Below are 15,400 nucleotides of genomic sequence, written 5' to 3'. Positions count from 1 at the left end.
ACCAGGGCAACATTCCACAGCCTTTCTGTCAGCATAATTTTATGATTAATGCACAGTCGACTATTCCAACAATAATAGGGAATCTATCTGACCTGTTGAAATAGTAAAATAGAGTTACTTCAGCCTGCCTATTGCCCTTTAAAATGTCTTTTCACTATAGTACACTCATGTTCATAAGTAAAACAAGACTATTGGCCTGGAACATGAATTCTTTCCCTTTCCACATATGCTGTTTGACCTGCTAAGCAGTATTAACATTTTCTGTTTTATGATGCCATTAAAACACTCTCATTTCTACCCACACTCCAGGACTGCTTTGGTGCGCTATATACTGTAAGGAGGTCCATAATAAAAATAATAGCAGCATTTTAAGGCTGTTCGCAATTTTTTTTTGCCAAGTTTGTCAAGAGGTCTTTAAATGCCACAGGATTGTGCTGTATCCAAAACATCAAAGCTGTAATTCTCCCATGAAATTCCCCTTTTGTGTATTTTTCTTTACCCCCCCCCCCCCACCCCCGTGAAATGCCATTCAGATCAGTGACAATCCGGATCTTTCCATTCACATCTGAAGGCAAAGTCATCTCCATCTGGCAACAGCGAGGCGAAACAGGCTAGAAGTCAGGTCAACAGTCAACCAGATGCAAAGCTGTGCCATATGCTGCTGAGAAACCAACAGTCCACAGCAAAAAGGTGGAGAATGAGAATTTGCCACCAACAATTAACATTTAGATGAGAACTTCAGAACTAACTTTCTGCCTCTTTCAAGACTGGCCTGAGTTGTTGATTTTCTAGAGTGGCAATCACCCCAAGCTGAAAGTCAATCAAAAAAGGGACTAGGGCATTGTACTTCTCTATTACTTCTCAATGTCTTGGTTTAATGTCTCTACTCTTATTAAGTCTGCTACTAACTGTTACTCAAGTGATCTTCGTAACAGCTGAACAAGATTAAAATATTAGCAGATTTTGGAGGCACATTTCAGGTAACATGTTCTTCCAAATTTCCCAGATTAAAAAATTATTAACCAAACCCCAAAAGGACCATTCTGAAAGTTCTCCTAGTATTAAGTCCCAAATGAACTGTGGGTCTACTGCCCTCACAGAGTGATACATACAAAGCTAGGCAGGGAATTAAATGCCTTCTCAAAAAAAATCATCTAAGCCAGCAGCTTTCTTCATGGTATTTATTGAGAAAACAATAAAAAGATATTGCTGTTTGAAGAGCAAATAGTGGATAAAAATGGATGTCTTCCTACTGTGTGCGCTTCAAGTTGAAATCCAAATTAACCCCAGCAGGAAATGATGTTTTTGAAAAAAGCTTATGAACAGGAAGTGATGTCTGTACAAAATGAACTGTGCCTCCAGAGGCAGAGCTGCTTGACCATATTTTGTAAATAAGGTGTAGTTACTATTATAAGAGAGAAGGTGCTCAAAAAGCTAAAAAAAAACCTAAAGGTGGATCAGATTAACTACACCCTAGGGTTCTGAAAGTGGTAGCGTTAGATTGTGGTGGCATTAGAAATAATCTTTCAAAAATCATAACTCTTATGGACACATACAAACAAGCTGGATGAACTCAGCAGATCGGACAACATCCGTTGAAATCAGCAGTCAACGTTTCGGGCCGAGACCCTTCGTCAGGATTGAAGGAGGAGGGGGCAGGAGCCCTATAAAGAAGGTGGGGGAGGGTGGAAAACAAATCAGAGGAAAGATCAAGGGGTGGGGGAGGGGAAGCAGGGAGGGGATCTCTCATGATTCAACCTTCTTCTACTACCCATAGTGCTTTCCTCTTAGATTCCTTCTTCACCTCTCCTGCCTATCCCCTCCCTGCTTAAGTAACCTATTATATCTAATAGGTTACTGCATCACTTACTAATTATTTTTTAATTGATTACGGTTTAGTTGAGGTCTGGAGGCATATGCACCCTAGTGATAGAGAATACTCTTTTTTTCTCACATGTTCATAATAAATATTCCAGAATCGACTATTTTATAGTTGACCCTCGACTTTTATTCAATGTTCAGAAACGCGAGTATGATGAGATCACTATTTCTGATCGTGCTCCTTTTAATATTTGAACTGAAAGATTGCGTTTCTACCAGACCAATTTGGCATTTTCCAGAACAATTATTACAAAGTTCAGAATTTTATTGAAGCTCAGATAAAAGAGTTTTTTTCTCTTTAATAATATAAGAAATGTCTCTAAGTTAGTAATTTGGGATACATTAAAAGCTTATTTACGCGGTCAAATTATTTCGTATATAGCTAAACTGAAGAAACAAACAAGAATGGAATTACATAAAATCTCTAAACAAATTAAAGAATTAGATAACATTAATGCAATCTCTCCAAATGCTGTTTCACTTAAAAGAGTAGAATTACAATCACAGTATAATTTATTACTAACATATCCTATTGAAGGATATTTGCTTAAATTGATAAGTCAATTTTATATATTTGGGGATAAAAATAATAAGCTCTTAGCTTCTCAATTAAGAGCAGCTACAGCTAAAAGACAAATCTTAAAGATTTGTAAAAATAATGGAGATATAGTAAGTAACCATGAGGACATTAATAATACTTTAAGATTTTTACTCTGATCTTTATAGATCTCAATTTCCTGCAGATTCCTCTAAAATGAAGCCTTTTTTACATAAGATTAAATTTCCACAAATTTCTTTTGAAGATCAACAGATGCTTGATGCTATAACTACCGAACATGAAATTCAGAAAGCTACTTTATTAATGCAATCGGGTAAAGCTCCTGGACTTGATGGCTATTCAGTGGGACTTTACAAAAAAATTTGAAAAACTACTTTCTCCGTATCTTTTGGAAATATTTCATGATTCCTTAGACAAGGGTAATTTATCTTCTTTTTATGAAACACCTATTTCCTTAATTCTTAAAAAAGATAACGATCCTGTTGAATGTTCATCATATAGACCTATTTTGCTATTGTGTGGATGCAAGAATTCTCTCTAAAATATTGGCTAATCGCTTGGAAAATATTTTAACTAAAATTATTTCTATGGATCAAATGGGCTTTATTAAAGGCCATTATTCTTTCTCTAACGTTCGGAGATTGATGAACAATATATATTCATCATTATTTAAGCAACCTCAATGTGTTATCTCTCCTGATGCAGAAAAGTCATTTGATAGAGTTGAGTGACCATATTTGTTTAAAGTATTAGAAAAATCTGGTAATAATTTCAATAGATGGATTCAAATGATTTATAAGAATCCTATTGCCACGGTCATTACTAATAACTGCCAGTCTTTTTTGTCACTTTCTCGTGGCACTAGACAGGGATTATTATTATTTTTATTATTATTATTTAATCTTGCATTGGAGCCTTTAGATATAACATTACGTGAAGCTAAAAATATTCATGGTATCTCTATGAATGGAACCATACATAAGATTTCTCTTTATGCAGATGATCTTTTGGTTTTTATTTCAAATCTTGAAGAATCAATTCCTAATCTTTTGGAAACACAAAGATTTTGGTAAGTTTTCAGGATATAAACTTAACTTGAAGAAAAGTGAATTGTTTCCATTAAATGTTCATGTTAGTATGTATAATGATATTCCTTTTAGGATTGTTAATACATTTGAATATTTAGGTATTATAAAGATCTCTATAAAGCAAATATAGTTCCTTTAATGGACTCCATGAAACAATTATTTTCTAGATGGAATCCACTTACTTTTTCTTTAATAGGTCATACTAAAAATGATGTGAAAATGATGATTTTACCAAGATTTTTATATATTTTCCAAAATATACCTATCTTTTTAACTAAAAAATTTTTTGATCAAATTGACTCATTTCTTCTTTTATTTGGAACAATAAGAGACCTAGAATTAATGTATCATTTACAAAAATTTAAAAAAGATGGTGGACTTGCACTTCCTAATTTAAGACTGTATTATTGGGCTGTGAATATTAGACAGTTATGTTTTTGGTTATATTGGCTTGATAAGAGCCAAAAACCATTATGGGCTGATTTGGAATTAAAAGCTGTTAAACAATTTCATTTAACTTCAACTTTAGGAGCTCTATTACCTTTACAGCTCTCTAAAATTCCAAATTTAAATCTCTATCCGGTTATCAAACAATCCCTACAGATTTGGGTTCAGTTCCGTAATTTTTTTTAATCATAAACAATTTGTTATCTAGTTTATTTATATCAAAATTTTTTATTTAAACCTTCAACAACTGACCCCATTTTTCTTTTATGGAAAAATAAAGGAATTAATTCTTTTACAGATTTATTTTGGGATGGTCGATTGATGACTTTTGAAGAGTTAATTAATAAATTTGCTCTCGCTCATAACACATTTTTTGCAATATTTTCAGGTTAGACATTTGTTACAATAATATTTACCTAAGTTGCCATATTTACAAAAATCTGATTTATTGGATGCCATTTTGAAATTGAATCCCTTAGTGAAAGGTTCCATTAGCAGAATTTATAATTTATTTTTGTTACAAAAAGAGAACCTATCACTAACAATTAAACAAGATTGTGAGAGAGAACTTAATATGGCCTTTGTTAATGAAGATTGGCTTCGAGTTTTGAAAAACTTAAATTCTTCTTCTGTATGTGCCAACCATTGTTTTTTGTACACCGTTATTACTTAACAAAGGAGAGACTATCTAAAATATTTCCTAGTATAGATAACTATTGTGATAGATGTAAAACTGAAGTAGCTACTTTGTCACATAAGTTCTGGTCATGTTCTTCATTAAAATCGTTTTGGAAATCTTTATTTTCTACAATTTCTAAAGCTTTGAAAAGTAATTTACAACCTAATAGATTGACTATACTATTAGCAATAGTTCCGCATCATATTCAGGGTATCTTATCTTCAGATCAACATGTAACTGCATTTGTTGGCAAGAAGGGCTATTTTATTAAAATGGAAAGATATTTCTCCCCCTACATTAATTGAATGGTTTCCTCAAGTGATGTTATGTCTTAGTTCGGAAAAAATTAGAAGTAGAACCTTTGATCCTCGATTTGATTTTGAGAGAAGATGAGGTTCTTTTGCCAAATATTATCATTTAATTTGAATTAAGTTATATGGTTTCCTTCCAATTTTATTTTTTTTATATAAATATGAAATGACGGTTGATGACTCTTTTTTTAATATATATTAAGATGATGGTCAAACGTATTGCTCCGGGGGGTTGATTCCTAATGGGTTTTTTTTATATAGTTGGTGGGGTTTTTTCTTAGTTAGATGGGGTTCTTTGTTTTCCTTTTTTCTATATATAATTTTTTTTCCCATTTTTACATTTCAAAATCAGTTTTTTTTCTTCTCTTCAGCTTTATTAATTGTATACATATTAATCTGTTAAAGTTTTGTATCATTTTATAGCTGTTGATGTTTACGTACCAATAAAAAGATTCTAAAAATGAAACTTAGCAGCAGTTCAATGCAATACATAATACAGAAGAAAAAAATAAAATAAAATCATAATAATAAATTAGTCAATTAATATATTAAATATTAAAAACCGTGCAAAATATGTATTAAAAAAGTGAGGTACTGTCCAAGGACTCAATGCCCAATGTCAATGTCCATTTAAGAATCGGATAACAAAGGGGAAGGAGCTGTTCCTGAGTAACTTGAGTGTGTGCCTTCAAGCTTCAATACCTCTTACCTGACTGTAATATTGAGAAAAGGGCATGCCCAGGGTGCTGGAGGTCCTTAATAATGGCCACTGCCTTTCTGAGACTCCACTCCATGAAGATGTCCTGTGTACTTTGTAGGCTAATACCCAGATAGAGCCGGCTAAATTTACAACCCTCTGCAGCTTCTTTTGGTCCTGTGCAGTAGCCCCTCCATACCAGATAGTGATGCAACCTGTCAGAATGCTCTATAGAAGTTTTTGAGTGTATTTGTTGACATACCAAATCCCTTCAACTCCTAATGAAGTATAGCCGGTCAGACCCCACTTAGGAGTACTGTGCTCAGTTCTGGTTGCCTCACTATAGGAAGGATGTGGAAGCCATAGAAAGGGTGCAGAGGAGATTTACAAGGATGTTGCCTGGATTGGGGAGCATGCCTTATGAAAGCAGGTTGAGAGAACTCAGCCTCTTCTCCTTGGAGCGACAGAGGATGAGAGGTGACCTGATAGAGATGGATAAGATGATGAGAGGCATTGATCGTGTGGGTAGTCAAGAGGCTTTTTCCCAGGGCTGAAATGGTTGCCACAAGATGATGCAGGTTTAAGGTGCTGGGGAGTAGGTACAAAGGAGAAGTCAGGGGAAGTTTTTTACTTGGAGTGCCGGCAACGGTGGTGGAGCCGGATACCATATAACCATATAACAATTACAGCATAGGTGTCAAACTCAAAGCCCGCGGGCCATATCCCACCCGGCGTACAATTATATCCAGCCCACGAGATCATTTTAGATGGATCTATTATTTTAATTATTAATGGCCCGGCGATATGAAGCCTATGATTGTAAGTTAATATCATAAAAATAATGCTTGCTCAGCAGTCTTCTTCATAAGAAATGGTATTTGTGAAGTGAAACACTTTGTAGTTATAGCAGAGACTGAGACACATGAGAACAGGCTGAAAAAACATAGGCAATGAAAGCTGCGTTCGCACGCGCCTGACTGATTCGGCCCGCATGAAGCTGCATTTTGCCCAATCTGGCCCGTGACCTAAAATGAGTTTGACACCCCTGAATTACAGCATGGAAACAGGCCATCTCAGCCCTTCTAGTCTGTGCCGAATGCTTACTCTCACCTAGTCCCACCAACCTGCACTCAACCCATAACCCTCCATTCCTTTCCTGTCCATATACCTATCCAATTTTTTTAAATGACAAAATCAAACCGGTTTTTGAATCGGTTCTTTTAGTACAATAGGGTCTTTTATGAGATTTTTGGATAGGTACATGGAGCTTAGAAAAATAGAGGGCTATAGGTAAGCCTAGTAATTTCTAAGGTAGGGACATGTTCGGCACAACTTTGTGGGCCGAAGGGCCTGTATTGTGCTGTTGGTTTTCTATGTTTCTAAGTTTGCCTTCTTTATAACTACATTGATATGTTGGGACCAAGTTAGATCCTCAAAGCAACACACGAAATGCTGGTGGAACGCAGCAAGCCAGGAAGAATCTATAGGAAGAAGCATTGTCGACGTTTTGGGCTGAGACCCTTCATCAGGACTAACTGAAAGAAAAGATAGCAAGAGATTTGATAGTGGGGGGGGAGGGGGGAAATCCAAAATGATAACAGAAGACCGGAAGGGGTGGGGTGAAGCTAAGAGCTGGAAAGGTGATTGGCAAAAGGGATACAGAGCTGGAGAAAGGAAAGGATCATGGGACGGGAGGTGTAGGGAGAAAGAAAAGAGGAGGGAAGCACCAGAGGGAGATGGAGAATGGGCAGTGATGGGCGGAGAGAGAAAATAAAAGGGGGAGGAAATAAATAAATCAGGGATGGGGTAAATAGAGGAGGAGGGGCATTAACGGAAGTTCAATGTTCATGCCATCAGGTTGGAGGCTACCCGGCCAGAATAAACGGTGGTGTTCCTCGAACTCGAGTGTGGCTTCATCTTGACAGTCAAGGAGGCCATGGATAGACATTAACAGAATGGGAATGGGATGTGGAATTAAAATGTGTGGCCACTGGGAGATCCTGCTTTCTCTGGCGGACAGAGGGTAGGTGTTCAGCGAAACTGTCTCCCAATCTGTGTTGGGTCTCACCAATATATAAAAGGCTGCACCGGGAGCAGTATACCACACCAGCCAACTCACAGGTGAAGTGTTGCCTCACCTGGAAGTCTGGGCCCTGAATTGTGGTGAGGAAGTGTAAGGGCAGGTGTTGCACTTGTTCCGCTTACAAGGATAAGTGCCAGGAGGGAGATCAGTGGGAAGGGATGGGGGAGAGAAATGGACAAGGGAGTCCCGTAGGGAGTAATCCCTGCGGAAAGCAGAGGGGGGGGGGGGGAGGGAAAGATGCGCTTGGTAGTGGGATCCCGTAGATCCACTCTCATTTCTCTTTTATTTTTAACATACTTGAAAAAAATTTTCTATCCACTTTGATATTATTTGTTAGCTTGCTTATATATATTTTTTTCTCCCTTCTAATGATTTTTTTAGTTGCTCTGAGTAGGTTTTTAAAAACTTTCAAATCCTCTACCTTCCCATTAATTTTTGTTTTGTTGTATGCCCTTTGCATTGCTTTTACAATGGCTTTGACTTTCCTTGTCAGACATGGTTGTACTATTTTACCATTTGAGTATTTCTTCATTTTTGGAATACACGTCTTGCACCTTCCTCATTTTTCCCAGAAATGCATGCCATTGCTGCTCTGCTGATGCTGACATCCCTGCCAGCAGCTCCTTCCAGTTTACTTTGGCCAACTCCTCTCTCATACCACTGTAATTTCCCTCACTCAACTTAAATACTGCTACACCAGACTTTACTTTCTCCCTATCAAATTTCAAGTTGAACTCAATCATAATGGGACCACTGACTCCTAAGGGCTCTTTTAACTTAAGCTTCCTGATTGTCTCTGGTTCATTACATAACACCCAATCCAGTATAGTAGGCTGAACAGCAAACTGCTCCAAAAACCCATCTTATGGGCATTCAACAAACTCACTCTCTTGAGATCCATTACCAACCCTATTTGCCCCAATCAACCTGCATGTTGAAATCTCCCGTGACTACCATAACATTGCCCTTTTGACTCGTCTTTTCTATTTCCTGTTGTAACCTGTAGTCCACCTCCAAGCCACTGTTGGGAGGCCTGTATACAATTCCATCATGTCCTTTTACCCTTGCAGATTCTTAACTCAACCCACAAAGAGAAGCCACAGAATTGTAGTAAACGGATGTCTCTCTGACGGCAACTGTGTTTAGTACGGTAAGGATCAGTGCTTGTTCCCTTGTTGTTTATCATCTATATTGATGGTTTATGGATAATTTATGGTAATATGGTAATCTAAATCAGCAAATTTGCCAATGTCACCAAGATTCAGGGTATAGGAATGTTATCAAAATTTACAATAGGATCTGGACCAGTTGGGAAAATGGGCTGAAAAATGGTAGATGGAACTTGATGCAGACAAGTGTGAAGTGTTGCACATTGGGAGGACAAACCAGAATAAGACTTGCACAGTGGTTGGTAGGGCACTGAGCAGTGCAGTAGAACAAAGGAACCAGGAATACAGATCTTTAACTCCTTGCAAGTGGCATCACAGGTAGACAAGTGTTATAAAGAGAGTTTTTGGCACATTGGCTTTCATAAAGCAGGGCACTGAGTAGAAGAGTTGGAATGTTATGAAGTTGCACAAGATATTGGTGAGAAGAATTTGGAGTACTGTGGAATGCTGGTTGCCTGCTTTCAAGAAAAATATCATTAAGTTTGAAAGTGCAGAGAAAATTTACAAAGATGTTGCTGAGACATGAGAATCAGAGTGATGTGGAAAGGCTGGATAGGTTAAGGCTTTATTCCTTGGAGCACAGAAGAATGAGGTGAGCTCTTATAGAGGTTTATAAAATTGAGGGGTATGGATAAGGTAATTGCAGATTTTCCCTCAGGTTCAGTGAAAGAGGTTATAGGCTTAGAGCAAAAGGTGAAATATGGAAGGAGAAACTCAGGGGGTACTTCTTCACTTAGACCTTGGTGCAAGTGCAAACCATGCTGCCAGCAAAAATGGTAGATACATTTTCAATTGTAACATTTAAGAGAAGTTTGGAAATGTACATGGGTAAGAGCCATATGTGAGGCTATGGCCTGGGTAGAGGTAGATGGGACTAGGCAAAATAGGCCAGTACAGACTAGACAGGCTGAAAGGGCTGTCACTGTGTTGTAAAGAACTGTCCCAAATTATGCTCTCAACTTATTTGCTCATTACAAGTAAACATTAACTTCAGATGAAATAATCTTTCCAAAAACAAGCCAAACAGTAGATTTTTTTTTACAATAAATACAACAAATTGCAAAATTTCTTTAGTGTGTCACAAATAAAATCTGTGAATGTGCTCGACTCCTTGCTGTGCCATTCTCCAATAGTATTATATATTAATTTCAAAGCATTAATATCTTGATTCCACCTTGCTCTGAAACACCTGCATTCAGACTAAGAAACTGTCAAATGTAGCACTCAGAATATAATGCATTACGCGCAGCACTAGAGCTGAAAATTATTTGATACGTAAACTTGTTTTACTCTCTTACACAAAGAATGAGTACCTCAAGACCATCAAGGTTAACCAGTTTTGAACTACTGCTGAGAAACTTTGTTTTGACAGAAAAGAACATTTGCTAAAGAAATAATAGATAGTAATCTTGCTTCACAAAGTCACCTGGGGCAGAAACACTGGTGATGGCCCTTTGCAAAATACAATGCCTCTTGTCTCATGACAGAAAGCTGCTAGGAAAAATCACTTTGCCAATAGAAGCCAGAGAAAGCACTGATACCCAAGTAACCATTTCTGTCTAAAATATTACATTTAATGAAGCTGAATTTTAAAGCAGCCAAAAACAGATGTAGGATTTGTGCCCATTAACTCCACTTCAGGAAACTACCAACTTTTGCCAGCAACTTGTCGTAAAATCTAGGCAAAGCTTATTGATCTGTTCCTGCTTAATGCACCTATATGAAGACCAACATAATGAGTGGGTAGTTCCCATTAAAGCTGCAGAAATTCTTAACGGATCTTGTAATATAATGGGAGCACAACCTATTAGGCTTTGCTGAACTGGGACATAATGAAAGGTGCCAGGAAGGACAGGGTCGACATCAGGGCTTTTGTTCACTTCACTGGAAGCTTGGTATAAGAATTTACAGGTTTCCCCCACTATCCGAAGATAGAATGTTCCTATGAAACCGTTTGTAAGCCAAAATGTCGTAAAGCAAAGAAGCAATTACTGTAATTTATATGGGAAAAATTTGAGCATTCCCAGACCCAGAAAAAACCCTACCAAATCAAACCAAATAACACATAAAACCTAAAATAGCACGAATATATAGTAAAAGCAGGAATTATATGATAAATATACAGCCTATATAAAATAGAAATATTGTATGTACGGTGACGTTTCACTCATCAAAATCGGGAAGACAGTGAGCCAAAATCAATGTGTAGAAAAAAATCAGCACATATACACAAGCGCACATACATGCATGTGTGCACAACTGCCCGCACAAGGCTTCGCAATCAAGGTAATCTTTCTCGGGGTAACACACGTACAAAGCGGGTGCCTTTTTTTTTCGTAAAAGTGAAAATCCTCTTTGGTTAGCAAAAACAGGTACTAATGTAGGTCTTTCCTAACAGCGAGCTGTCATAAAGCGAACGTTCAAAAAACAGGGGCCACCTGTACAAAGTTATTCCTACAGAAAGCTATAAGACTAACCAGATATTTGTTTAAAAGGCAATTGAGTGCAGCCATATATGGCACTCCACACTATAAGATAAAGTAACATGGACCTAGATGCACGATTAAAGAGCTCGTAAGAGTGAATGCATCCTGAATGCTACCCTCATACTGTTCAACACACTACCCCTGTGCCATTCACCTGACCAAAATAAACCATCAGGATTTATCCCCACTATTGAAGGAGGACAGTTGAACATTGTGATTCATATAGGTGCTAATGTCATCAGCACAAGGAAGCGCAAAGTCCTGTGGACAGAGCTTACTAGGCTAGGAAAGGATGGTAAAATCAGAAACTCACAAATATTAATCTCCAGATCATTACCAGTGTCCTGTGACAGTGAGTGCAGAAAAAGATTAGACAGATGAATACATGACCAAAGAAACGATGTATCTAAGAGTGGCTGATGATTTGGTGCTGTTTTGGGGTGGATGAAGGACCTCTGTAAGCCAGAATTGTTGATGATGTTTGAGAGAATTTAATTAGTTTGAGTGGGGATGTGGGAACTAAAGAGTAGAAGCAAAAGAAGAAACTCTAAGATGAAAAAGAAAATAGGTGTGAGGATGCATTGCAGAGTGCACCAGCAAGATAAAGAAAAACAAAAGCTGTTCAAGAGTTGAGTTGTCAACATCAATGAGAACCAGATTGATTACATGATCAACAAGTTAATAAAAATTAAAACGACAGTAGCAAAGACAACTATAAAGAACGATTAACTCCACGTTTAAAGTGGATAATGGAAAGCTGCTCCTTTTGTACAGACATAGTCTAGATGTCACATGCACAAGATAGGCGTGACATGAGGAAAAGTTTCAATTTAAAAACAGCATGAGATTCTAAAATGCACTCCCTCCAGATGCTGTGGAGGCAGGTGCTATTGTGACCTTCATAGTGTATTGAGTTAGAAATATAGTGGAGAAAATGTTTGAAGGCTACAGTAGAAGGGCCAGTCAGTCAAATAGTTCTGGAAGAAAGTCATCATAACATCATGAGCCAAAAGGTTTCCTTATCTGATGTAACAAATCACTTCACTCAGTAAATTCTGAAATTATCTCACAACAATCAGAAAAAAAATTATCTTAGTAACAATTTTCGCTACTTACAGTTCCTCAAGGCCAGCTTTTGTACACCAAACCTCATGGATTATAAAATGAAAACCTATCAGTGGATGTCCAACATATTTTACAAATAAATGGACAAACCTTAAACACACAAGATTCTGCATATGCTGGAAATCCAGACACAAATAAAATGCTGGAGGAATTCAGCAGATCGGGCATCATCTATAAAAAGGAATAAAGCATGGATGCATTGGGCCAAGACCTTCCCCATTACAATTCATGCTAGGTGCACCATCAGTTGTCAAGCAAACTATTTTTGAAAGGTTGAATTGCCAAGGCAACACTTTTTTTTTAAACTACTGTCTCATATATTTCAATTCCTGTAGTGTGTTCAGGTAACATTTCCAAGTTCACCAGTTCTTCAAATATCTCATCACCCTCTACAAAACTGAAAAATATTGTCTAGCCTGGTGGTGATGTAACATCAAGTAAAATGGAAAGAAATTTACATGAACTAAGATCTATAGTTAGCTGTTCTGCTACATTTGTTCCAATCATTAATTTACAAACTTTTATCATGTTTCTTCTCACTGGTAAATCCCTAATACGCTGATTTTTTATTTATTTTTCTGGAAAACCATCAAAAAGGAAAGGAGCATATACTAGCCATGGTTCTTTAACGTATTTCCATCAGTGAGTGGTTTTCCCTGTAGAGCAATAATCTTTGAAACTTCAAAACTAGCAGCAACTAAGTTGGAACTAACAAATAAATGTCATTTTTTTTTGTTGCTGATTTCTCAAGAAATGTGTTCCTTTTGTACTTGCTCAACTTTATCACCATCTTGTTCACCAGATTGATTCCTGGGATGGCAGGACTTTAATATGAAGAAAGACTGGATCGACTAGGCTTATACTAACTGGAATTTAGAAGATTGAGGGGGGGGGGATCTTATTGAAGCATATAAAATTCTAAAGGGATTGGACAGGCTAGATGCAGGAAGATTGTTTCCGATGTTGGGGAAGTGCAGAACGAGGGGTCACAGTTTAAGGATAAAGGGGAAGCCTTTTAGGACCGAGATGAGGAAAAACTTCTTCACACAGAGAGTGGTGAATCTGTGGAATTCTCTGCCACAGGAAACAGTTGAGGCCAGTTCATTGGCTATATTTAAGAGGAAGTTAGATATGGCCCTTGTGGCTAAAGGGATCAGGGGGTATGGAGAGAAAGCAGGTACAGGGTTTTGAGTTGGATGATCAGCCATGATCATACTGAATGATGGTGGAGGCTCGTAGGGCCGAATGGCCGACTCCTGCACCTATTTTCTATGTTTCTATCTGCTGGGAGTCAGCCTTACAATTCAACTCCAGCCAAGCTCAGTTTTATGAAATTAAGTCAATTTATGGCATACTTTTTGTTTGATACTTAATCAACATTATTTGTGTTGAAAATTAAAATACCTTTTCGGTTCATGCCCATTTGCAGACATTTAAGCAGCCGACAGTACTGACATCTGTTTCGTTGTTTGCGTGACATGACACAATTCTTGTCCCGGCTGCATCTGTAAACCCGCTTGTTGCAAATACTACGCTTGAAAAAGCCTTTGCATCCCTCACATGAAATGATACCATAGTGCAGACCCGTAGCTCTGTCTCCACAGATAAGGCAGGTTCGCAGATCAGTGCGATCATCTGAAAGGAAAGATAAAGTTCAAATTAATTCAAACCCTATAGAGAAGTTGCATAGAACTTTATAAGTTATCTATTTCTACATAAGTATTTTTTCATATGTCTTAAATAAACTCAGGGTTGATGACTATATCGTATAATAAAAGTGAGACAAAGATACAGCAAGTAAAATTGGGTTGTGATACAACAAATGATGCCAATATCACAATGAGATATGAATTTAAAGAAATTTGATTTTACTTTCAACTAAAAAAATACTTTAGATGCTCACAAAAAGATCTAAACTTGCCTAACTTTACACAAAGTGTGGATTACTAATTTGGTGTAAAGTAATATTTACAAGCATAATTCTCAACGTCAAAGTAAATTTATTATCAAGGTGCATGTGTGTCACCATATACAACCCTGAGATTAGTTTTCTTTCAGGTATATTCAGTAAATCCAAGAACCATAATAGAATCAATTAAAGAATGCACCCAACAGGGTGGTCAAACAACCAATGTGCAAAAGACAAACTGCAAATACAAATGAAAAAATATTAAAGTTAGTAATCAAAATAGAAAGAGCAATTAAATCGTTTCTAAGTATTTGCTGTCCTCACTATAACCTTGTAATATTCCTGTGGTATAATATGTATGCCAAGGTCTATAAATAGGTGAAATGAGTATTTCAGGTGCACAGTAAACAGCAGAGAGGAACTTCAATTCAAAGCTGTCAAAGGAGGTAAGTAGACAGAAGGCTAGGTAACTTAGTGTCCATACTGTATCTGTCCTGTGGCATAAAATAACTATAAATGTTTTGACTTCTCCAAGGAGGCAGTGCACTTGATTTAAACAAAATTAAGGCAAGAACTTGAAAGGGCATTTTATTAAATGTTTCTGCGCAGTCTGTATAAAATATTTTACGAGTCTAAATTGGTGAGAAGATGGTGACAAGATCTTACAAAATAGGTTAACGGTTTGCACACAGAATAGCCTTATTTATGAAAAAGGTTACCAGTAAAATAAAATTGTACCACCCTTCTGCACATGCTAGAGAAATTGAAGGAATGAAAGATGAAATGGGTGAATAGACTCCAATTACTCCCCAGGTTTGGGCTTTGTAAAAGGAAAAATAGCAATAACTGAGGAGGATATCTGGGTCAAGAAAGTTGTCCTCAGGATGACAATCAAAATGGCAACTTCAAATGGCATAGGCAGTTCTTGAGTACAGCAAACCATTAACAATATCGGCTAGTATGGAC

At 37.2% G+C, this 15,400-nt stretch overlaps 1 protein-coding gene across 5 annotated transcripts in view; it reads right to left on the bottom strand.

Moving 5' to 3' along the window:
* LOC132407433 (nuclear receptor subfamily 6 group A member 1-like) overlaps positions 1-15,400 on the bottom strand; it is a 297,024-nt gene that overhangs the window by 90,929 nt on the left and 190,695 nt on the right. For 4 of the 5 annotated variants that reach the window (XM_059993924.1, XM_059993925.1, XM_059993926.1 and 1 more), the window contains one exon: positions 13,930-14,160. In XM_059993924.1, the coding sequence (XP_059849907.1) occupies positions 13,930-14,160 (231 nt within the window). Of the gene's footprint in view, positions 1-13,929; positions 14,161-15,400 lie in introns of those variants that run through there. The other variant, XR_009516476.1, reaches the window with a different exon arrangement.

Source organism: Hypanus sabinus, chromosome 18 (genome assembly GCF_030144855.1).
Source record: "Hypanus sabinus isolate sHypSab1 chromosome 18, sHypSab1.hap1, whole genome shotgun sequence".
NCBI lineage: Eukaryota > Metazoa > Chordata > Chondrichthyes > Myliobatiformes > Dasyatidae > Hypanus > Hypanus sabinus.
The sequence above is the reverse complement of the archived record's forward strand: the minus strand, read 5'-3'. Positions and strand labels throughout refer to the sequence as shown.